General features: G+C 34.2%; 1 protein-coding gene across 3 annotated transcripts; it reads left to right on the top strand.

Annotated features, from left to right (window-relative positions):
• The first annotated feature begins 6,932 nt into the window (after nucleotides 1–6,932).
• LOC128985878 (uncharacterized) lies at nucleotides 6,933–25,996 on the top strand. Of its 3 annotated transcripts, XM_054405837.1 has the most exons (6): nucleotides 6,936–7,153; nucleotides 9,954–10,050; nucleotides 10,653–10,820; nucleotides 20,810–20,941; nucleotides 22,862–22,967; nucleotides 23,857–25,996. In XM_054405837.1, the coding sequence occupies exons 2-6, from the start codon at nucleotides 9,976–9,978 to the stop codon at nucleotides 23,997–23,999; spliced, it is 624 nt and encodes a 207-aa protein (XP_054261812.1). In that variant the 5' UTR covers nucleotides 6,936–7,153; nucleotides 9,954–9,975; the 3' UTR covers nucleotides 24,000–25,996. The 3 variants fall into 3 exon arrangements, with proteins under 3 accessions (XP_054261813.1, XP_054261812.1, XP_054261814.1); XM_054405838.1 differs by lacking the exon at nucleotides 22,862–22,967 and having other exon boundaries at nucleotides 6,933–7,153; XM_054405839.1 differs by lacking the exon at nucleotides 6,936–7,153 and having other exon boundaries at nucleotides 10,657–10,820.
• The last annotated feature ends 466 nt before the right edge of the window (nucleotides 25,997–26,462 follow it).

The following is a 26,462-nucleotide window of genomic DNA, read 5'->3' as shown; positions in this document are numbered from 1 at the left end:
TTCAAAAAGCTAGATATATCGTCCTTGGAACAAATCTAACAATAATCACCGATAACCATGCCTTAACTTTCCTTAAGAGTTGTCGCTTACTAAATAATCGATTAGCTCGCTGGATATTAATTCTCCAAGAATATAACTTCAAAATCATACATTGCAAAGGCACTGACAACATAACTGCTGATACTCTTAGTCGAATTTCCATCGATAAACCAGCAATCTCATACAACAACCCCATTGAATTAACCATCCATTATATAGATAAAATACCAGATCAAAATCTAAAAGACGCTTTACGAGACCTTCCCCTACTCCAAAGAAGAGATCCTAAACTCCAACACATTATTAACACTTTAGAGATTCAACCAGAATCCGAAATCGGAACAAAACTATCAGCCAATTTTCTATTACATCAAGATACCCTCTACCAACGACTGAAGAATAAATGGCTCATCGCATTACCAAGTTGTATGATTGAAAAACTTGTGTGGGGATGTCACCTATTCTACTTACATTGTGGAGCCAAGAAATGTTTTCAACTACTTCAAGAAACCTTTATTTTCCGAAACATCAACAGAATAATTAGGAAACCTATTTCTACATGCGATACATGTCAAAGGTGTAAGATTAGCAACCGTCCGCTGATGGCCACAGCAAAAGGTGTGCGTTGTACTGGCAAGAATGATCAAGTTGCCGTAGACATTATTGGACCTCTACCAACCAGTGTATCAAATGTAAAATATATCCTAATTGTCATAGATATTTTCACAAAATTTATAAAGCTGTACCCCATTCAACGAGCGACAACAAAGATAATTTTAAATAAACTTTTCACTTTGCATTTTCCTACATATGGATACCCAAAAAGGATACAATCAGACAATGGAACTCAGTTCAAAAGTGAAGAATGGATCAGAAGAATGGAAGAACATAATATTGAGTTAATTTTCAGCCCTGTCTATCACCCATGCTACAATCTCGCTGAAAGACCAATAAGGGAAATCAAAAGGTGTTTGCGAACCTATTGTTCTCGCCAACATACAAAATGGGCAAAATTCATTCCAGATATAAATGCTTGCTTAAACGAGCTCTATCATGAATCCACAGGATATACACCTAATGAACTTCAGTTAGGAATCAAAGACCAGCGGTTTTGGGACAACTATTTAGCTGAAAACACATTCAATAGTGATACTCCCATTGAACAAAAGTTACTCCTAGCAAGACGAAGACTTGAAGAAAAACGCTTGAAATGATCATCCAAATTAAATGAAAATCTAAAACCTCAAACCCTCAAGATCAATGATAAAGTATTAATCCGATCTCACCACCTCTCTAGAGCTATATACGGCGAGACAGCAAAATTATTCGAAATATACGAAGGACCTTTTATTATAAAGAAAATCTTAGGAAAATCCACATTCCATGTGACTAAAGAAGATGAAGATGTTTTATACGGCCCCTACCATATATCAGCCCTCAAGAAATATTTGGAACCAACCCGAGCAATAGAAGCTGTGATCGACGAGATAGATAATGATGACCCTACCTTCGAAGACATTGTATATCAATGAATTTTATAATGTGTTTCATCCATCAATAGACTTTTGTGCATCATCATCTCCAACCAAATTGTGCCATGGACCTTAATCGCGAGTGCGTGACCCCATAAATTGTGTTTTCCATAAACTGATACCCAGGTGATAAAGTTTATAAACAATACTCACTTACTAATAAACTGTGATCTCCTCAATAACAAAGAAACAATAAAGTTATTTGATATTGAACAGTATGGAACAACAGCCATAATATCCCTTTCTTCCCATGCCAGGCCATGAACACTCTATTCTATTTTCCCCATTTTAATGTTATTGTCCTACACATTTGTTAACTTAGATTATAATTTTGTTGTATTATCACCCAATGTTCTATCATCCAGAAAATCAATCATTTAATGTTATTCATACCTATCTTTAAGTATCATTCATATTAATGATTCATGATTCCATTTCATATTTTGTCGAACTGTATTTCATTTCATAGCATACAGATTTCTGTGGGGATAATTTGTAATATTACATGTCATTCATTCATCATTAACATTAATTTCTGTATTATTTTGTGTATTTTCTCCCATAATGTCTGTTAATGCCCCTGATAATGTATTATCAGTTATTTAATATGTTCCTCCTTGTTAATGTGTTATTTTATCCAATTTTGTTCAATGTTATATAATATCCCATCACCCCACAGAAACATCATCTCTTTTTATGTTACAATATAATATTTATGCCAATTCTCTCCATACCTATCCTGTATTCATCAAAAACCAACAATAATCATTTACTTAGAATAATATAGAATTGTAAGAAAATTGCAATATAGTAATAACATCTTAAATATAGTATTATTTTTCAAAATTATCCAAAGAAAATCAAAATTACTGTGGCAAGTGTCATTCATGTGAATTAACCAGCTGTACATCACTTCAACAATGGACATGGACTTCCTGAGCTTCTACCATTGCCTCTCCCCAGATCCTGCCAACTCTTCACAGTGTGAACATCATTCTATTGGAAATTGTGTTTGATTTAAACTAAAATTTATAATCCCAAAGTAAAACCTATATTTTAAATTTCTTATCATCCAAAAGTATTGGACAAGTGCATTGAAGAGTACCAATTTATAAGAAGACAGACACTCCAAATTTGGTAACCATCATCCATCTTATTTAACTAAGGACAAATTTAATCTTCATTGGACATTTAATCAGCATAGCCTACTAGGCCAAATTAACTTAACTCATCAAGATATACATATTTCAAATTGAACTTTTATTCAAAATTTAATCTTCAAATCCTATTTTATTTCATTAAATTCAGTGAAACCATTTGGAATCTTTCTTTGGACGTTTAACATTATTATATTAATAGCATCATGAACCTAGCTTAACTTAAGTTATTTCAGAACAATAACTAAATTAAATTATTTGCATTTTAAAGAAGCCTAATATATCATTCGAACCGGCACGACCACCCCTCCCTGAATTAAGAGCTCATATTAAAATATTGATTAGTATTTTAGAAGAAACAAACCCAATAAGCCTGGAGTTTTTCATCCACTTTGGAACCCCACCATTTTGAAAATTAACCCTTGTTAACTTACCCTGTAGCTAATTCAACCAACAACTTATCTAATATTTGTATTTCATTAATAAATTTATATTGTAACTTATCAAATCTATTTATTCTTAAAATAATTCATATTATAAGATTAAGATAAAAACTTACCTTATTAAACAGAAATAAAACACAAATTAGGAATTATCTTTATTAAGAAAGAAATGACTTCAAGTTCAATGTGGGCTAACTTAATAGCCAAAGGAATTTTGTAGGCCTAAGTTTATGAAAGTCTATAGAAAGCTTTATGGTGCGTAGCAAAACAAATATGCAATACGTTGGCGATTTTATTCGCATTGCATTCAAGTATAATTTGATTACTTTATACGTTATTTAATAACATTAATTGGTAAAGACCAAATCTTAAATGGCATAAAAATTGTAAGTATTATGAGTATAAAAAATACTAAATGTTTCCAAATACGTTTTCAATTAATTAATAATTAAATGTAAACACGCCAAACTCACGGTAACACAATGTATTACATTATTGAACACATGTACGGACACACTACATCACTTCCACTTCACTTCGCACATCAGTCCAAACACATCCGAACATAACACGAGACAACACTCTTCTACTTTATTTGACACATTTGTCAAAAGACATCTGTTTGGACTTTCCACTCACCTATAATGAAGCGATTTTATGCGAAGAAGCATTGACCGCCTGGCGTCACAGCTACTACCCTTAGCGGCGCGGCGGCGGCACTTCAAAGGCTGACAGCCGACTTCAGCCGCCATGAACTTCCGGTTACGATACCCTATTGAAATTCATACACATTTTATATATTTGTACTCCTAACACATATTTCAAATTTTAATACCGTAGGTAATTTGTGGCACTCGTTTTATTAATAGTTCTTAGGTTCGTTTTTAAGAACTTCCGGTTAAGATACCCTATTGAAATTGATACACATTATAAATATTTGTACTCCTAACACATATACTAACACAAAGTCCTTGGTCTTCTGGGTATGACCGCTTCGGAAAACTAGGAGAAACACTAGTTGCTGACGTTTCGGCTTCGTTGCAGATAGCCATCTTCAGAGCTGGTGACAGGCACTAACAGCTCAGTTAGTGCCTGTCACCAGCTCTGAAGATGGCTATCTGCAACGAAGCCGAAACGTCAGCAACTAGTATTTCTCCTAGTTTTCCGAAGCGGTCGTACCCAGAAGACCAAGGACTTTGTGTTAGTAATTGTGACCGTGGAAGCCTCACTTCCTATGTCCTAACACATATTTCAAATTTTAATACCGTAGGTCATTTGTGGCAACCTGTGGCACTCGTTTTATGAATACTTCTTAGGTTCGTTTTTAAGAACTTCCGGTTACGATATCCTATTGAAATTCATACACATTTTATATATTTGTACTCCTAACACATATTTCAAATTTTAATACCGTAGGTAATTTGTGGCAACCTGTGGCACTCTTTTTATGAATAGTTCTTAGGTTCGTTTTTAAGAACTCCCGGTTAAGATACACTTTTCAGACTTATACAGAAGATAAATATGTACTCTCCTAACACAGGTTTTGAATTTCAATACTGTAAGGCGTTTGTGGCAGTCTGTGGCACTCTTTTTATAAATACTTAGTAGTTCTTAGGTGTGTTTTTAAGAACTTCCGGCCAAGATACACTGTTTAGATTTATATAGGAGATAAATATGTACCCTCTTAACACATGTTTTGAATTTCAATACTGTAAGTCGTTTGTGGCAACCTGTGGCACTCTTTTCATTAATAGTTCTTAAATAAATTTTTAAGAACTTCCGATTAATATATCCTATTGAAATTCATACACCTTATAAATAATTGTATTCCCAACACATATTTCAAATTTCAATGGTGTAGGTCGTTTGTGGCAACCTGTGGCATCGTTTATGTGTCTTATGGAGTTATAACATTGTCAGTCAGTCTGTCAGCGTTTTAGAAACTCCCATTGCGGATACCCCTTTTGTGCTTAGCACGGCAGCATAGTACCTGCAATTTTAATTGTAAGTATACTCGTACTAATAATGTACAAAGCATGAAAACTTATTAAAAAAATATCTGTACACATCATCAGTAATACATCTAGCCTACTACACTTGTCTTTATCTCACTATTCTTATTACAATACATGTTCTAAAAATGTCCATAATTATTTTCAGTCAATGTTGTTTTGAAAAGCGATTATCGTAAAAATGTTAAAATTTTGTGGGTACTTTGTCATAAATCATAATTTTACAGATGCCTGATGGGCGCGACAGGATAGAAGAGGAATGAAATGTATATATGTATCATATTGTAATTATTATGTAAAAAAAAAAAAAAACAAACTGAATACAAACATAGTACCTGCGATTTAAATTGTATGTATATTCAATCTAAGTACCTTATTTTGGCGACTGACCCGGGTCAATAAAATTAAAATTAGTTTACAGCGGGTTTTTGCAATAAAATAGATAAATATTTTTTTATCGTTACCAAACTTTACATATGTATAGAATACTTGTTGATATACCTTCGTTCCGAGTTTCAGGTAAATATCTACATTCTAAGTAGTTAATTTGCTAAATGTATTGAATTTGTTGACCTGGGTCAGCAAAATAAAATAAAATAAAATAGGTCAGCTAGGCTATTTACAGCAGTTTTTTGATAATAAAATAGGTAAATATTTTTTAATCATTACCAATTTTACATACCTGTAGAATACATGTGGATATACCTTCGTTCCAAGTTTCATGTATATACCTTAATTTTAAGTACTTTTATTTTAACAAAATAAAATAACTTTTATTTTTTGATTTTAACAAAATAAAATAACTTTTTTTAAATTTTAACAAAATAAAATAACTTTTATTTTTTGATTTTAACAAAATAAAATAACTTATTTTTTTATTTTAACAAAATAAAATTAGTCATTTACGACGGGTTTTTGTTGATAAAATAGGTAAATATTTTGTAATCCTTACCAAATTTTACATACGTATAGAATACATGCTGATTAACCTTCGTTTTAAGTTTCACGTATATTCCTTAATTCTAAGTACGGTACCTTTTTTTTGCGATTGACTCAGGTCAACAAAATTAAAATTAGTTATTTACAGCGGTTTTTTTTGTTAACAAAATATATTAATATTTTTTAATCGTTACCAAACTTTACATACGTATAGAATACATGTTGATATACCTTCGTTCCAAGTTTCATGTAAATATCTACATCTGTTGACCCTGGTCAACAAAATAGGGAGTCCCCAAACAAAATGTTTTCATGTTAAGCCTTACAAAGCTAAACACTGCCTTTAGACTATGAATTAATTTCAATTTTTATTATTACTATACCTTGTCATTTAAATACAAAATTTACTCCAATGAAAAAACCAGTTGTGTATTTTATAAGATTTATAAAATTGCCTAGCAAGTAATGCTATAAATATCTCACATTCCTTTTATTATTGAATTTTTTTATGAAGACCAGCTGGAGTGTGATTGTTCTCTTTTTTGCGTTTTTTGATTCCAATTATAAATCACTGGACTGGTTTTATGTTTTATTAATTTTTATTTAAATTTAAACTAGATTATAACTTTAATTGACTCAATCACAACTTCACAGTTATCAACCACGGAAGTTAAGTTGGTTAATAGACTTTTAACCAAATTAATTATCAATCAAGCCGCATTATCTAAGATACATCAATAAGGTTATCACAGATTACCTAACAGCAAGGCTGTTTATTGAGACGCAAGTTTTGGCATGGATGCTGTGACAGTTGGGTAAGTGGTCAATGTGATCTACCTGGCCCAACGTCAGTCGTGTATCAACCTATTTCTGGACTGGTCACTCTAAACAGCTGTTCTCTCATCCACAACTCTCCAACCCAGTAAATTATGACCTAGTTCAAATTTTCACAGGGTGAATATCTTTAATGTTTTAAGTGAGAAACAAACTTCTTACTAAGAAGAGGTGTGACACTGGACAGACTATAAAAGGTAAGGTAGAATATTTTTGGAGTAAAGTTTAGTTATAGAAGAGTGATTTTGTTAGACAGGTAAAAGCTTGTATTGACTTTGGATAGGTATTTCGTTAATAAATTCGAATCCAGGCAATATAAAAGTGAAACATACTTTTTATGGTTTAGTCTATTGTGAAAGTAATGTTATTAAAACAGTATATTTTGATGTTTTCTTAGGTGTATGGTTAAACATAAAATAGCTACTAGAAGCCAATACAGTAGGAATCGTTTTATAATAGAAGCTAAATTATATGATAAATTATATTAAGATTTAACCATTATGATAACAATGAATAGTGCTAACGATAAAACTTCAGTAGATAACCTAAAATTACTGATCTGAATATACAGTAATAAAATGTTTACCAAACCTAGAGAGAAATAAAAAACCCTGTACATGAGATGCATGAATAAACATTAAATATATAAACAGAGAACTTGTGATTATTCAGAGAGAGGTGGAAAATTCCTTCAATGTACCGTACCTATTTAATAAAAATTCTCCTTTCAAAATATTTCTTTCAAAATATTTGTATAATATGTTAAACCATTTTAAGATTTTTGTTTTCTGGTGAATGTTAAAAAATACATTTCCAGTATAAGTTGTTTTTCGTCAAAAACCTTTTACCTGTGGTAAAAAACTGAAAAATTAAATTTGTGTCGAAAAACAAATGTATATTGTTGGCTTTGGGTATAATAGAACCTTTGGATGTCTGCACTTGCAACGAAAATGGCTTCAAATTAGAGTTATATCGGCTGTAAACATTAAATATTTTTGTAAATGCTCCTTGGCCAAATCATCAGAACTTAACTTGAGAATAATTTATTGTTTTATTCAAGTAGATTGTTTGTTTATTTTATTGAATGGAGTCCAGCAACTCGGCTTCACATTTAACAATTATAAAACTTTGCTGTTGCAAGTATCATAAAGATATTATTGTATCTTTAACATTTGGAAATTCAAATCAAATAAAATCAAACCATTCTTTATTTTGTAGTTTCATTAAGAATAATACAATGGTGTCAATAATAATACAACAATATAACCTAAAACTAGTAGGCTACAAGAGTTTTTTTTCTTCTTTTTTTTCTTAACAATATCATGAAAAATGTGTTTCAAGTTATTGATTCAGATCGGATTCAAGGAATTTCTTCAAGGAGTAGGCAGGTCTGTCAGCCACTTGTGAAGTTGTGTTTAAAGCGGTTTTCCCTTCAGTGACTTCAGTGATCGTGGTAGGCTATTGTGGACTTTGCGGCCAGTGTAGGATGGTTTTCTGGCGTACTGCGTGGTATGATGTACTGGCAGAATGAAGTTGTTTCCTCGCCTGGTGTTGTAAGCGTGAAAATTTGTACTTTTTGGCTATTACTAATTAATAAAAGTATAACAATATTTAGCTATTCGTTTAAAACCTTCAGACAGTTTGACAATGCTTTAAAAATTTAAATTTGCATTATGACCATCATATTTTGTGACTAAGGCAGACTTTTCTATGTGTAATTCAAGGTATAAAAAATATTTATGTGCAAGAGAATTGCACACATAATTTATACAGATTGGTTGAGGAAACATTGGCAACTGAGTAAAAAATTTGGTGCCCATTAATTTAATTTTTTTATAAAAATGCAGATTATGTTTATAAAAAATAATTTTATTTCGGGTATCATAATGATGCTTGGATTCAAAAAATATATCACTTTCATGTTCTTTGACATACTTTATTGTTTCTAAGACATAAAGACTGTAAACTGTCAAAATTTTAAGATCTTTAAAGAAGTTTTCGACATTCTCTGTGCTTTTTAAACCTAACATGATTCGTATTGCTTTTTTTGTTTTATCAGAATTTTGTCCAAATTATATATTGAAGTAGCACCATAACTTATATACAAATTCCGTTATAATTTGTGAAAAATATTTATTAACAAACACAGCATCACATGTTTTAGTTTAGTCTAAAGAATGAGTGTAGTTTTCTTTGATGTACATTTGGAAGGTTTCCATCCCTCTTTATCATAGATTGCAAAGAAAATCAGATGTTTGCAAGAGTGGCTAAATATAGTTTGAATATTTATAGTCTATCTTGTTTGTCATTGTTAAAGGATGCTCAATTAAAAGAAACCTTATATAGTACCAGTAATCGATCTCTGGCTATTCAATCTTGACCAGACTGCAGTAACAGTTATATTTGTCCAGCAGTATTGATATTGTGTTTAAAGAACAATGGCACTACTTGTAGAATGATCTTCGAACTATAATTTTTAAACAGATTGAAAACATAAAATGCATTTTGAACTGTTTTTCAAAATCCACACAAATTATGGGTGTTAGGTATCGGTAGCCTACTACTTATGCTAAAAAAAACAATTATTTTTCCATTTGAAGTTGTTAACCAAAACATTTGACAATTGTGTCAACAAGTGGCGTAGTATCTTTACCTCACCAGTAGTATTTTAATAAGTACAATTTTATTCTTTGGATTGTTTAAAAGATTTAAATTATATTGGGATCTTTAGATCTTTGCTCTTAAAGACTAAGGTTTGTGCGTCCCACTTTGGTAGCCTGATTTAAATAAATCTTCCAAATGTGTCAGCTGCTTTTAAAACATCTACAGACGCATCAAGCTAACTTGGTATGTCCATAAATGAATCCAAGGTTCCATAAAGTCCAGATGATCACAAACTAGTTCAACTTTTATTGTAATTACCCTTAGTAGTCATATTGTTAATTCCTATCTTGTGTCCTTGTAAATGATGAGCTAATTTAAAATTGCTTAACACAGGTGAAGTGAATTTGTCTCTCAGATGGCTGAAGTGGCTGTAGTGACAATGATCTTAGCTGCTCTCATTCCTCTGTACCAAGCAGTGACAATGGTACAGGTTAGTGCAGTAAACACATTCAAAGCTCAAGTTTAGACTCAAAATCTCTAGATCCAGTTTGGTTGGATATGAGCCCAAACATTGAAATGTTGCTCAAGAAAGAGTACACAATTTTGATGGATTTGTATATTTCCAAACAAAAGGGGTTAAGTATCATGTGTGTAGCCTTTTTGCTGTAGATAACCCACTGGCACTAAAGTAGTTTGTCAAATCTGACTTATGAGCGCTAGCATTGTCGTGCGTGGGCAATCGACCTGTTCGGCCAACGGTGGCATGGTATTAATGGTATTAATGGTATCTGGTTGCGGCATTAGTGAGTTTAATAAAGATTGCACACAACACATTTTTTTCTTCTTTTCACATTAGTATAAAGGAGGTGGACACAGATTTGTCTTTTTTTGCTTTTAATTGTCTACAATAAGCTATGAACGTGTGTATACATTGAATAACTTCTTGATCAGCATCGTAAGTGTTATTAAATTACATGAAAAAACAAAAAGACACTTTTAATAATATATTTACACTTATACTGTTGACTCACAAGACAGTTAATAAAAAAAAGACCAATAGGCGAATGAAATCTGATATGTTTGCTTGTGTAGGAAGTGGGTCTAGGAGACATGGCTGTACTGAACTGTCCCAGCAATGACGAGTCACATCGCTTCCAGTTCTGGCAGCTCCAGACCCAAAACTTGATGATTGGACCAACCAACAAGTTCAACCGAGACAAGTATAAGTATGAAGTTCTCACTGGAACACTATATATCAGGGTAAGAACTAAGTATAGTTCGGCCGCTTAGAAAACGACCTGCGCGCTAATGCTAAACCAATGCTAGAGGAGGTCGCTTTCTAAGCGGCCGAACTTGCTGGGTATAGTTAGATTTTTTAGCTAGATGCGGTTAGGTAGACTATCTTTGACAATGAACTTTTTTTGGCTGTACTGCAATCATTTGTTCATACTTTTTAAATTTTGAGATTACCCTTTGCGGTCGGAGGGCCACTACGTGTGGCCACAAGATCCGTAGTGTGACAAGTTGTAATATATGTATGAAGTGACGCGCCAATAGCTCGGCAGGGCCACTCGTAGTGGCCCCGCCTCCTTCTATGGTTTGGCCGCCATTATTACTTTTCTTGTTTACGTCTTACGCTTGGATTTAAATACCGTGTGGCGAGCATTTCAACTCCAAATCAATGATGTTTAACCAAACATATGACTGTAAACTCGGTCATCATTAGGATTCAATTATGTACACTCGTATTTAATAACAATTTAATTACTCAAATATTAAAACGTTTATAACAATTAAATTATTAATACTCTTAGATAAAATAAAAAAGCAAAGTATCTTTTATGGTTGAAACTGATTAAAAACAATGAAAATGGTTCATTTGCAATGAAATATTTAAAAAAACTACAAATCTAAATATATTTGACAAGTTATATGATTATCATACAGTATTATGCAAATTACCAGCTTTATTATGAGTTAAGTGTAAATTAGAAAGAACATAGATAATATATAAATAGTCGAACAAATTTTTATCCTCCAGAAAAGAGCAGTTAGAGTCTTAGCCAAAGTGTCTCGAATTACTCACAGTAAAGAGTTTTTCATTCAGTTTAAAATTCTTACTTTGTATAGTTCTTATATCTTTAAACTGGCTTTAATGGTTAAAACTTAAAAGTGATTTTGACACATTCATGGAAGATCAACATGAACATCCACATAACACTAGATTTAAAAACAATATAAAACCAGTTCAACACAGACTTAAAGTATTCCATTTATCTCCTCAGTACATGGGTCCAAAAATATACAACAAATTACCTTCTTCAATTAGGGACATCACTGATTCACTCCCTAAATTCAAAAAGAAGTTAAAAAACTTTCTTTTGGAGAAGGCCTTCTTCTCATTGGAGGAATATATGGAAGCTGTGTAGATGTTAAGGCTCAGCATATGAAATTTATTTTAGTAATAGTTTTAGTATAGAGACTATAAATTATTGTAACAATGACGAATCACCTGTCTGAATATGATGTTATGTGATTATTGGAAAATAAATAAATAAATATAATATTAATTTAAAATCTTGGTACTTAAACAAAATAATATTAAGAAGTATATTGGATAAAAAACTGTTAAAAGAACTGCAAAAAACTTTACAAAACTAAAATTGATTGCCTATTATTAACTCATTATTGCCTAAAATTTACACATGAAGGATAAAAAATTAGTAATTGAAGGATAAAATTTATAGATAAAATAATTAGACATCACACTACTTGAGTTGATTTAAACGAGTTTGTATTTCTTCTGTGTGTGATATCGGTGAAAACAGTCTCCTGGGTGTAAGCCAGGTTTATTCTCACAGGTCTTGCAGTAAAATCTGGTTCGTTTACGTTGTCCAGCTGCTCTATTTGTAGAAACGGCACAGTCCTTCTTCGAAGTTCCCTCCAGCTCATAAATGAAGTGTATTTTTCCATCTAGGCGGTCTCCTTCAGTGATATATGATGGGCGTCCACGTTTCCTGCTTGTGTTTCTTACATCACCCACTAGCTGATTCACAAGTTGTTTACGGTACATCTTTTGACGCACAGCTGGTCTGCCAGGGTCTCGGTTGTAGTTGTAAATTATGAATCCATTGACAACAGCAACTTCAATTAGCAAAAAAAAATTTTACGCCACCATTTTATTGATTTTCTGGCAAATGAATAAGTAGCTATGTAATGGTCTGCTATGTCTACGCCACCCATGTTTTCGTTATATCTGCAAACAGCTGTAGGTTTCTGAACAACTTCTTGATTTCCACCCTTAACGTATCTCTTTACTTCTTCCACCGAGTTGTCATACAAAGAAGTTATCATTAATACTTCCCTTTTATCTTTCCATTGTATTACAGATAGATGGTCACCTTTTCTAAATGCGTTGACATCGCCTTTTTTAAATTTTTTCTTTTTCTTAACTGCTAGAGGTAGCCCTTTTCGTTTCCTATCTACCGTTCCAGTAAAGTGAACTTTTTTTTGTACAGAGCCACGGCTAATTCTGGGCTAGAGTAAAGCCAGTCGGTAAATACGTGCAACCCTTCAGCACTTCCTATAGATTGTCCAACTCTGTCAACAAGAGTCAACACAACTCGAGTTGTTGTCAGTAAATCTGGCCTAACAAGTAGGTTGTTTGTTGTTTGTCCCAGATATGGTTCTATTTTGCACACACAATACCATTACTCGAGTCAGACAGAAATAGACCTTAATGTGCCACTTTTGAGGCTTATCCTTATTATAACATTTAAATAATACTTTCCCTTTAAACCCTACAGTACTCTCATCTACGCTAACTTTGCTGCCTGGACAGTAATATTCTCTAAACTTCATGTCAAGATAATTAACAACATGTTTCACTTTAGCAGAGCGAGAGATTGCACCTAATATTGGTCTGGTTGGAGGTGTAGAAAGGTGTAAATTCCAAAAAATTTGTAAAAATCTCTCTTTGCAAAATATGTCTTTAAAAAAAGGCTGGTTTTCCAACCAAACGGTCGAAAAATAGTCGTCGATATCAGGCTTTGGGTGCATGCCCATATTAATTATGACCCCCAGAAATGCCTTGAACTCTACTACAGTAATATCCTTCCATGTCCACCACATGGATTTTTTTGGTAAGGATCTCATTTTATTTATTTTATCTTGAGCATATCTGTTACTTTCATTAACAATTTCTTCTAACAATTCATCAGTGAAAAATAATTTGAAATACTCAATTTCTGAGTTTCAATCAAAATTCGGTGGTTGTTTGAATCCACTCAAAGCTTTATATTGAAATTCACGGAAACTTAATTACATCATCATCCTGCCACTCTCGCCATAGGTCAGCTGCAGCAGCTTCTTCAACATCAGCTACATGTTGATCGTGTTCACCCTCGTTAATTTCGCTAATATTGTGTTCTAGTTCACTATCAATGTTCACATTTCCTTCTATATCATTATCACTTAATTCAAAATCCACATCACTGTCATGTTGACTGTCAATATCACTAAAAGTACATTCAATATTTTCGTCACCACCCTCAACCCCTACTTGCTGATCTTCCTCTACACCTGCGATCTCCATGGAAAGATCGTCATCTTCGTCGACTTGTAATAAATCCCCTATAGTATCGGATGTTAAGTCTCTATTTGAGGCCATTTATAAATCATAAATATCAATTTATAAAAAATTAAAAGCATTAAAACGACTGTTGCACAGCACAAGCTGATTACTCACTGAGGAAACACGTGACAATATTGTTATAACCTAAAAAACCAACGGCTTGTTGTTGTCTCCAGATAGTTCTGACGATTGTTGAGAGAGCGCAGCACCTCCCAAGCAGAGAGAATCGATAACAAAATTACAATCCTAAATATTATGAAGAGAAACAGGGGGCACTACGCGTGGCCGGCCCGAGCTTAACAGGAAACGCGTAGAGGGCCACTACGCGTGACCGGCCCAAACTGTGGGGCTACCTTCAGTGCTGACAATGTCGCGTCATTAGACAAAATAAGAGGTCCACTAAGTGTGGCCTTCCCGATCTATAGGGGAGGAAAATAGAACGATAAATACGACCGCAAAGGGTTAAATAAAAAAAAACAAATTGGCATATATAGTAGCGGCAGTGTTGTATTCAGGAGTGCTCATTTTGGAACAAACTAATTAATTAGTACGTTTAATTGTCAAAAATATTTAGAAAACACTCAGTATTAACTGTATTTTATGAACCAAACTCGACTTTTGGTTCCTAGGCTTATCACGTTAGCCTATAAACTTACCATTACCTGAGGTCATAACAGATCATTACTAGTTGTTGATCGTAGGTAATTATTTATATAATTGAGAGTGGAGAAAGATCTTTATCCTGTGCAGTTAGTAGCTGGAGCACATAAAACCATTCCAAAGGCAATATCAATGTTTGGGTGGATATCCAAAGCATCAAAGTGACGTAAAAGTTTGATGATCTCAATCAGGGGGAGACTTATTTTGCTTTTCTCGTAGTTTTGCGCCAAAAATGGTTTCAAATGTACTCGTCTACTACGGCAGGCTCAAGATCTTCGGAGTACACACTCAATAATTCTCCCAATTCTTTATCATTTTTTAGGGTGTCACTCGTTGTAATGCCTCTAAAAATCCAAACCTTTTATGGAGCTCAGTATATTTTTCACCTTGTCACTCAATCTCTGAATGCAATGAATCTAAAATTACATTGACTATATTCACACGAAAGTTGTCAGATCCTGTTAAAGAAATTGCACTGCTGGGTTCGACATATTCCCCAGCATGTTTTGCCCTCTTTTTTTACATTGAGTATCGCCCTGTACTCTTTCCCACATTTTCCCTTTGCTGTATTTTCAAGTTTGTTAAAATTATTTCTGACCTTTTGAAAAACCCCACAAAGAGAGTCATAGTACATTATTATATTCCCAAGTTCTGTCGTTTCATACTGCAGCTTTTTACTTACTTTGTTAAACCTTTCAAATATTTTACCCTATGTATTTTTATGCAAACTGCAAATAATGCCCTCTCAATTTTCACTCATAACTCGACATACGTCATTGCGAGCAGACCATTGTGTCTTTGATAGACTTTGCAACTGTAAAGGGCAATGCTCCTTCAGAATGGCCCACCTATGTGTCTCGGCACTGAAGAAATTGTACATTTCCAAAAAAATGAAACAAAATAGGAAACTGCTTCTTTGCACGATTCTGCAGCGCAAGACCCTACTAAGTTGAGAGAATGCGCCGCACACGGTAAATATTCCGCCAGAGGGTTTACTGCTTAATTTGAGCATGAACACCAAAATAAACACCAGACATATTAGTAGCGTTCGTACGCCTGACCCCTGTGTTTTGAAATTTCCAAATCAAACTTGTTAAATGATTAATGCGGAAACAATTTTTTTCATCTTTATGTACACATTTTTTGGGACAAAACAAATAAACCTTCCTATCGGCACACCATCTTTGTTAACATATCTAACAACGAATGTTAGCTGATCAACATGTAAAATGTCCGGTGTTGAATCTAACACAATACTAAAGTACTTCGCTTCGCTAACCTCTTTCATAATAAAGGATCTTATTTTTTTCAGCCATAAGAGAAATAAATTCCTCGTAAGCCGTTTTAGACAGATGAGAGGTACTTCCCGAACCTTTGTCACCATATTTCGTTAAATATGTTCTGCCATAATGTTCATTCGTTCCACATAATGCGAGTCCTTGAGCTGTCAAGTACTTTACAGCCGCTACAGCACGTTTCAGAACTTCCCGCCAATAATGAATTTTGCGTTAAAGTTCTTCAATAAGGTGAACATTTACCTTACCTTTTGCATCGCATATGAGTTTATTTTTTGACATACTATTTCTATAGTAGCCACTGTTCTCATGCTCGTCATCGACTTGCATTTTTCCAGTCGTTGAATCCAGTAGTTGAAAATGTTCCCTTCCCATCTGAGTCCCCAAAAAGCTTACAGGGAACACAAAAAACGCACCCGGTTGAAGGAGAATAATTTTTTGTTTCACCAATTTTTTGCCTTTTTTAAAACAACGACTGACTGGTAACGGGAGTTGTTTGAATGCCGCCTTTTGGATTTTTGAAAGTGTACATTACTATTTTTAATTGACTAGGCAGATATAGTCTCTTAGATCTTCACTAACCCTTAAGCATACACACTCGTGGTTTTACGCTGAGGAGAACGCAGGGGTTTAGTGGATCCCAAAATAAAAATGGGTATGTAAAAAAAGTTTTTGATATAGCTCTTTAAACTTTAGACATAATATCTATATTCATTTTCTGTTATGCTCACCAGGGTTGCCACTATACTTGTGAAATTATGACAGAATTACCATATATCATACCCCTGCACACACATTTAAGGGTTAACGTCTCATAACGCTGTATCATTGCTAAAATGAACCACAGTGCTTACTCTGTGATATAGAGCGAAAAGAGAAAATAATTATACCCTAAACCAAGCTTATACTAAGCAGAACAAAACATAGTAATGTTTGAGATAACAAATAACATAAATTGAGTCAGCTGCTGCTAAATATAAAATTCTATAACACTGTGTCTACTTCCACTCTTGATTCAACTGAGGCCTGGGCAAGGCCTTCGAGCACGGGATCGATTTCACACATATATCTTCACTTGCCGATGTTTCTGAAGAAACCGATGCCGCTTCAGCATTTTCATCTGCACGCGTAAAAAATTAGGTGATTTTGGAATTTTCTTTTTAAGTTTTCTTCTTTTTCTCTTCTTTTTCCTCACGTCTTTTTTCTAAATTCCATGCCACTTAACTTTGGTTTTTGACTCATTTTGCACTTTCTTACAGCTTCTTGCTTAGTTTTACACAGTGTAACCAAGGAGATTTTCTGATGCCAAGAGAGAACTATAAATTCACCTTGACGTAAGGAGTTAAGTATTAAAGCTCTGGAAGAATTCTTCCAGATGTCTTAAGATTCTTCTTAAGAGTCCCTAACATTCCAGTTTTTAATCTCTCCTTTAAACGTTACTTCCAACTGGTTGTAGCAGTTCCTTCGTAACAAAAACAGCATCATGTTTTTGTACCCACCTATTTGGGCAAACTGCAGAAGCTCTTTCCTGTTGGTCTCCATATTTACCTCAGATTTGCTATTCCTAAGCAATTTTTGATTGATGCAACATTGTGTTTGAAAACGCCAGGTTAAGGCTATGAGAAGCGCAATGCACATATATTGCTGTGGGATGTCTTCTTGAATATAAGCTTGAGCCCCACTAAACTTACCACTTATGGCAGACCAAGATAGTTCCCAACCTGGTCACGTAGGTTACTTTTGTCTATATTAACTATCTTCAAGTCCTTTTAAGGTTTTTGCAAACTTTGCTACTTGTAGTAGCATGAACTTGAGAAACTGCTCACAAATCATTTGACGCATTACATATCACGTAGGCAACATATCACGTATCAACGTAGGCACAACGAAAACTGTTCAACTGTTGAATGATCAGAGGTTTGAAAAAAACTGAAAAACTTTGCTTCTTTAATTTTACTTACTATTTTTTCAGTTATAATCCGGTTATAAGCGTCTTGATTTAGGAAATTCCAACTTATATATTTAGCATTTCGGTCAAACGACTCAAAGTGATTTTTCAAATCTTGATACCCCGCTTCAATTCTCGCTCTCAGAAGAGCTCTAAAGCTACCCTCGTTTTCAATAGGTTTAGAGTTTATTTCAAACTCGCCATAATCTCTATGGCACCTAAGAGAAAAGACTGTATATAGACAATGAAAATAAGAAAATCATTGTGCTATTGTCAGTAGGTGAATGATAAGTTACCGTAACATCCAAATATTTTTCCCGGATTGTTTTATTATACAGTCTATATATAAATATACAAAGATTTAGTAAATAAAGCCGAAGTTCTTTGATTTTTTAACTGTAAAGTTTGTATTAAATAATCTTGCAGAATGATTAAGCTGTTTAGGCCTACCTTTATTATAATTGATTTACTCACAGACATTTCACTGGTTGTTGAACAGGCGTCAATTTCATTCAAGGAGGATTCTTATTCATCGGATGAGACGCCCAGCTGGATAATGAGGGGCTCAATGTCGTCATGCAGGTTATCGGCCTTCCACATGTTGTCTTCAATAAGTTCAACGTGATTACAATAGTTTTTCCACTGATCGTTTGAAACTGTGTCGAATGCGTTGTCAATCAATTTTACCATTATGTCTTGTTTAAACTAAGTGTTATGCACGTACCTTTTCACTTGGCTCCAAACAAACTCTATAGGGTTGAGTTCACAATGGTAAGGAGGTAGATGTAAAGTTAAAAATCCTTTTTTTTGGCAAGTTCATCGACGACGTGGGCCAAGTACAAGTGCTTAACTTTGCCTACCTCATTCAATAGTTCTCTTTTCAAGCTGTCGTCAGGGAAGTTAATATTTTTCTCCTTGAGAAATCTTTTTACATGTTCCTTTCTTGATTTTGTGTTAGTTACCTTTTCTACTTTCACAGAATGGTATGGAGCATTATCCATTACAATTACTGAGTTGGATTGAAGGTTTGGTAGAAGCTGGTCTTCGAACCATTTTCCAAATCTTACCATCCATCTCATCAAGTTCTTCCTTTCCCTCCTTTGCTAGAAATACAATTTTTGCCTCCTTCACAAAACCATTTTCACCTCCGGCATGTGTGATGACGAACCGAAGCCCTCGTTAAGTTAGATCTTTCAATCCAGTCGTTAATCCCGCCATGTAAGCGTCTTTTGGAGTAGTTATAGTCTTGTCTACCCACACTTTGTTTGCTTTGTTCCGACATTTACCCAGGTTTTATTGAGGTAAATCATATTTTTTTATGTCGTCTGTACTCTCGAATCTGTCTGAAATAAGAGTGCCTCCATACAGTTATATCCTCTCTTTCCGAAAGTAATGACTTCTTTTCCCGCCGTTCGAAGCAGAATCCTGAATCATTGAGAAGTTCCCATAAAGTAGTTTGTTTAAAGTCAGGTAAGTTTGGATCTTCATTCACCTTAGATAAAACATGTTTAATGTTGGGGGTAAGTGTTTTGCAAAGAACGAGTGCACGATTCTTCTAATGGCACTTATTATGAAACCACCACATTTCAATGCTCTATTGTTCTTATAAACCACCTTTTTACGACTCTTTTTTGGGGTATGCACATTTCCTTTTAGTTCTTCATTTCTAATTATGTATATTAAGCGTTTGCTTGTCGCTGTATATAGCCTCAGATGTTTTTTCAACAATAAAACTAATACTTGCATGTGGGTAAAACGGTTTAAAGTACTGAAAAACGTTCAACACTGTATTTCTGTCTCCGCTTCTTATGGGTCTTCCCTTCTTACGCGAATTCATTTTTAACAATAAAAGCCCACTAACTCACACTATACACTAATATATGCACAACTGTATAGAGAAGCACCCAAATCCAACCCAGAACCAACAGTCACTGAATTATGAAATGAGACAGAAGAGGTATTTATTCCTTTTCCGTTTCCGGGAATCGCCACAGCATTTGGTTATATTGTGTAACCTTGAGAATCGCAAGACTGCAGACCTCTCACCAACTCCAAGGGAAAAGTGCTTTGAACTATGAAATAGTAGGCCACGTACCCCGTGCAAATAAATGACCACAAACAATAACTTACATTTATATTTGTGTTTCCCCATAGGAGGATCCCATCTTCCCACATGCTAGCATTAAGTACTAATACGTAGGTTTTGTAAAATATTTGTAATAAATTACGCTATTCGAAAATATTATTTTTATATAGACTTTTATAATGTTACAACTTATTGCATTGTTTGTTTATTTTTATTTTCACAAAATGTGAATGTCAGTTTTTATTTAAAACCCACCAAAATTAAGACAAAGTAGGTAGAAACTAAATAAAACTAAAAAGTAAGACAAAGTAGGACATTTGCTGGAAAGATGGGCTAAGTAGAAGCTCCTGCACCTTCAGACAATGAGTCATGCAGAGTCTGCTGCATAGTCGTGTCGCGGTAACAGCCACAGTCCGAATTTGATCACATATCGTCAGGACGGGTAGAAGCCCCGCGACCGCTCATATGGCCTGTACTGCCAACTAAAGCCCGTATCGACAATAGGAAGGGATTAAGTCACCCACTGTGCTGGAAAAATTTACATCCCTCCTTTTCATTGAGTTTTTTGACTGAAAGGAAATAAATTTCAAAATGTGTTTAGCTTGTATAATTATGATTTGATTTCAGGGCGTATCATCCAATGAACAAGGAGTCTACACGTGCATATGCAAACATATTTCTAACAATTCATTTTATGCAGAAAACGTCGAACTGGTTGTGAAAAGGGACTGGGAAGAAGTTTATGAAACTGATCATTTTGTAAGTGTACCTAAATGTAGAGACAACTTTTTAGCTAGTTTACGTTTGCAGTACCATATACAGCTCTCTCTGCAGTACTATATACAGGTGACTGTAGCATCCTAGGGGGACGACCCACAAGGGGTAAGGAGAAATTCATGTAAGCATATGCAGTGATGTACTTAAAATTAAAGGCCCTAATTTTTAGCATACAAAGCTGCAAACCGGACCTCAAAAGGTTAGTCCTAAACAAAATGGCAGCAATTGATATTATTTTATGTGTAAATAAAGTAATTAAACTTCTGGTTGCATTTAAAAACGTGAGGCCATATGATCAGGACTAAGAGGAAAATATTAAACCATAAGTTTACAAATTTTACAACAATACGATATCTTCTAATAGTTAATTGTACATGTGTATGCTGTGTAGTATCCTTTGGAAGATTTTGAGCCGATTATTTTTGAAGTTTTAACTTAAATTTTTAGTATCCTTTCAATATCCTTCTCAGAATGTCTCTCGATGAGATTGAAACTATTGAAAGAATAACATTGCTAATGATTAGGGAGGGGGTATGGCGATTGAGATCATTGAAAGAAGTTGTTCATCTGACCAATTTCCGGACAGACCACCTTTATCAAAATCCATCAAATGCAGAACAGTTTGACGTATTGAAGAAAACAACAGTGTTAAAGACCTTGGCAGAAGTGGAAGACCCAAGACAGCAATGACAAAAAATCACATACTAGATGTACTGCAATCTTTTATTGAAGACCTCAGAAAATCAACAAGTGCTGCAGCAACTGAATACGATGTAAGTCAGTCCAGTAATGTTAGAGGACGATTTTGATAGAAGAGTTGAATTCTGCAAAACCGTTATGAGTAGGTGTGTGGAAACACAACATTTTTTGGATAACATAGTGTTTTCAGATGAAGCATCATTTACACTTCATGGTCATGTAAGTCGTCACAACTGTCGATACTGGATCCTCATTGGATGAGTGAAAGCCACACTCAGAAGCCCCAAGAAGTCAACACATGAGCTGGTATAGTTGGCACAAAGATTGTAGGTCCTTTCATAATAAATGGAAATTTGAATGGGGATTCATATGAGTTATTGTTGCAAACATACCAACATTACTTGGTTTGCTAGGTCGGCGATTTAATACTGTATGGTTCCGGATGGGACACCACCTCATTTCGCTCTGCAGGTAAAAGAACTTCTGGACAGTGTTTCGAAATCGTTGGATAGGGTGTAGAGGGGCAATAGAGTGGCCTCCTAGGTCACCCGATTTAAACCCCTTGGATTTCTTTCCATGGGGATATTTGAAACAGAGTTTATCCAACCAAGCATGCCAACACCCAGGAGCTCATTCAACGGATCACAGAAGAAGCTCGTAATAGCCTGAGATGCTGCAAAATATCATTGATGGTTTTTATCACAGGATGGGTTACTGCCACTTTGTTGCGATGCAATGTTTTTTGTTTAGGAATAACCTTTTGAGGTCCGGTTTGCGGCTTTGTATTCTACAAATTAAGGCCTTTAATTTGATGTCCATCACTACCTATGCTTACATTTAAGAATTTTTGTCTTGCCCCTTGTGGGCCATCCCCCTGGGATGCTAGGAAACAGTTAATTACTTTAAAATGTATATTTTTATGATAAGTATGTACATAGAAGGAATTTCCCTGCCTATGAAGGTGGAAAAGTTATGAAACCATTCGGAAATTTGAACTAGTACAGATTAGAATAAATTGGCTGCATTTAACTTTTAAATTGACTGCAAAGTAATAGTGCATCAATTATTAATTCTCTGTGTGACATTATCATCAACAGAAACTATGTATTTATAGCTTTTAATCAAAGAAATCCACCCTTACACCTCCAACTGTTTTTAGGTCTTACCATAATTTATTTGTCTGCAATATTTGTTAATTTCCAGACGAATGTGTTCCGAGTAGTTTTGATGGTGACCGTATTGTTGGTCCTCATAGCTCTATTGTTAGTATTATACAACATGAGAACAGACCGACAAGCAAGGTTTCGAGGTACTTTGTTGGTTGGTGTTGTGCAATAACCTATTGAAAGTCAAGTGGTTTGCCTTCTTAGAACTTGAAGTATTATTTCAATAGTTAAAGCTCCAAAGAAAGAGTTACTATACAAATGTTTTCAATCATGATATTGAAGTCTTAGTGTATGCAATGACTTAATTATTAATTTGCATGGAAATATTGTGGTATTTGCATGGTGATTGTTGTGGCCTGTGTTAGTAACATGTTTCCTGGTTGATTTTCAAAGATTGGGCTGCTCATTTCAGATAAATACCCAGCGTAACACACTTTACGAATGGTGAGCTTTTTTATTTTACAATTTTAAATTGAGTAGGTGGATTAGGAGTAGAAATGATAAAACACAATAAATCATTACTCATACAGAAAGTTGCACTGTGCAAACAAGGCTCATATGTGAGATGAAGCTGAACATATGACTACAAAATTTGAAGTGGAAAGCAAAGCCGAGGGAGAAATATGACACAAGTGCCAGAAAGCACTTTTGGTAAACAATAATTTTTGCACAAAGTAGATAATCTCTGTCTTATTAAAATATATAATTTAAATTGCAAAAATACATGAAACACAGGGCAAATGGAAAATAATTAGAAGCAAGGAATCAACTGATCCGCCTCTTACTGATTCTCCCTTACACCCTTACTCTGAGTTAGCTTGGGAAAATATATCCTATGTTAAAACCAGCTGTCATTTAAAATAGCCACACGATGAAAGTACATTTTTTCAAATGAATAATCTCTTCACCACATATCACTTTGATTTTTTTGTTTAATCCTAATGAAACCAGATTAAAATTTATGTGGATCACAATTGGATCGTTCTGACTGTTAAGTGATTTTTAAATGATGGAATTTTGTTGTATTTTTAGCTCTTGCTGACGAAGAATCTCCTGACGAGGCTGGCACTGTCAATGGTCGACAAATGTCTGACTTGGACAGCCACGGGCTGGATACAGAACTTCCACGACCAACCACATTCACAGATGTCCGTCTGGGGGACGCAACCATCTAATCCTAACCTCACCTTCCAGAGGCAAAAAGGCGTGAAACACTCATACAATTTCCAACATTGATTGCTATTCTACTTGGGAAAAGACATAAAAGTCTCTATTTAATTTTCTTGTAATCTTAAAACTCGTACAAACCCTTAATTACTCATTTAATTATGTCTTCAGTAAACATCAGTCTAGATTCAATAAACCTTCATTCAGAAAAAAACAACCCTACATTTGCTGATGTCATATTTTGGAAACATCAATTCAATCCCAACCTATATTTTAGAAACATAAAGCATATACATATCCTTAATTTACTTGTGTCCAATTTAGGAAAAACCATCTAGTCAAAACACCACCTTCTAGCATCTCTGCTGAAGCCTAACTTTTAGGACAACAATCACCTATTTCCAATCCCTTGTAATAAGACAAAGTTACAACCACAGATATTCATAGAAGTTAGTCTCAGGGAACGCAAACAGTTTCGACAATACCTTGTATCATCAGCGGTAATATACAATTGGTTTTCATATTCAATCTTCCAATCTCCTACATTGCCTTAAAACTCCGACAAACTATTTTATGTTTTCAACACAATTAGAATTGTTGTATTAAAAATTCATCATTTAGCCCCTGAACTGTTAAATTAGACCATTATGAGGTACGTACCTTTACGTCCACAGTTCAACAAAGCAATGGTCAAACTCACTACATGTTTCGTCTATTAAAGTTCTGTCAAGTGATCTTTCAAGAATGTTTCCTCAATTAGCAGACTTGTCAAGAACATTCAAATAATTACACATATAGGATGACACACGAAAACCGCTACCGGTTAATAGAAGGCAACTTAAATGTTTTTTTCATGCGTTGTGTCGTTCTATATGTGTATTTATTTGAACTAGAGGTCGTCCAGTGGTTGAAAACTCGACCAAAAATATGTAAAGACTTCTCTTTTTTCCCCCCACGCTGTAAATAAAACATGCGATTGGAATTTCTTTCATTTGTTTTGATTTTCTGTTTATTTTTCTTTGTTATTTCGTCACCAGCGGCATCCCATAAGGCCAATGTAAATTTTTTTCAAATTAATTTTTTTGCTTATTTTTAGCCTATTTAATTTATAAGGGATACTGCACATCTACAGGAAAAGATCTTTCTAACAGTATGCGTAGATTTTCCCTGCGATGCACACAAGCTGAGAAAAAAGGTTTTAAAGAAACTTGCTTGCCTATTAATACGTACATAGATGTTCTTGATGAGTCTACTAATGGATGAAACATTCTTGAAAGACCACTTGACAATGCCTTAATAGGCAAAACATGTAGTGAGTTTGGCCATTGCTTTGTTGTGGACGTGGACGTGAAGGTTTGTATCTTATAATAGTGGAATGATTGTATGTCTTTTTGTAATGAAACAGTGCTAACCCTAGTCTTGGAATTTTATAACATTATTGGCGTTAGTAAACATTTTAAAAAGTGAATGACAGTAAATAGCTCAAAACATATTTCCTCAACCAAACATACCAGCAACAACATTACACATTGACCACCTTAACAGATTCTTTATCTTGGGGAAACAAAAATTCTGCATCAACCCTATCTTTCAAAATTTGAGTTTGAAGTTAAATATTACATTCCAAATAGCAACAACTTCTGACACAGTTTTTTTAACGGTCATTGGTACATTTAAATGAAAAGGTCGATTACTATATAGTTGCTATGTACCTTTTTTAGCTTGTATCCGTAAAAAGTTTCCTTAAGTTAACCAATGAAAACGTAAATGTTGTATAGTTTTGTTTAGAATAACTAATTGGATGTCTTTTGATTTTAACAATTAAAGTTGACTCAACTTTAAGATTGAGTTTATCTTAAGGTTGTTGTCTAAAAATTGTTGGGGTACAATAGATTTTAAAATATTCTTTGCCAAAGGGTAGTTCTGCTGTGTATTAGAGGAAACTTGATAGGGCACTTTTTGTATCTTTAGCCACAACAAATAAATGTTTATTTTTATGTATCAATTATGTTTAACTAATTGACTAAAGTTCCTCAACCACAACTAAGAGATTCACTGTAAACTAGAGATAGAAAAATGGATGTATTGCACTGGGTCCAAAGAATGATGGGTCCAATGCAAGTTTAGGTCAAAACAGGGGACATTTTCCAATATACTGAACTCAATAAGTTATTAGATATGACATAAACAAGTATTTTTATAGATGAAATACTTTAAGTGGAGTTTGGTACTCCAAATTTAACACAATATCAAAAATCTATGGCTAGTTTTGTTCATGGAAGGGTTCTTAGACAGTCATAGAATTTTGAATTGTAGAATAAGGAGGATAGCATATTCTATGGCCTACCTACACTTTATCAAGGTAAGCTAGCTGCTATCCTCCTTATTCGACAAATCAAAAATCTATGACTGTTCAATTTAGCTTGGTATACTGTAAATTAGGCTGAAAACAAAATCATAAAAGCCAATCA

Source organism: Macrosteles quadrilineatus, unplaced genomic scaffold (assembly GCF_028750875.1).
Source record: "Macrosteles quadrilineatus isolate MER2022 unplaced genomic scaffold, UCM_ALF_1.0 Scaffold_2__2_contigs__length_208266976, whole genome shotgun sequence".
In the NCBI taxonomy this organism is placed as follows: Eukaryota; Metazoa; Arthropoda; class Insecta; order Hemiptera; family Cicadellidae; genus Macrosteles; species Macrosteles quadrilineatus.
This window is presented reverse-complemented; position numbering and strand designations above follow the sequence as displayed.

Excerpts from the sequence above, each read along its gene's own strand:
- LOC128985878 (XM_054405837.1), top strand. The coding sequence starts at position 9,976 with ATGGCTGAAGTGGCTGTAGTGACAATGATCTTAGCTGCTCTCATTCCT. Across the intron at positions 10,051-10,652 it reads AAGCAGTGACAATGGTACAG|GAAGTGGGTCTAGGAGACAT; the intron begins GTTAGTGCAGTA and ends TTGCTTGTGTAG. Across the intron at positions 22,968-23,856 it reads CCGACAAGCAAGGTTTCGAG|CTCTTGCTGACGAAGAATCT; the intron begins GTACTTTGTTGG and ends TTGTATTTTTAG.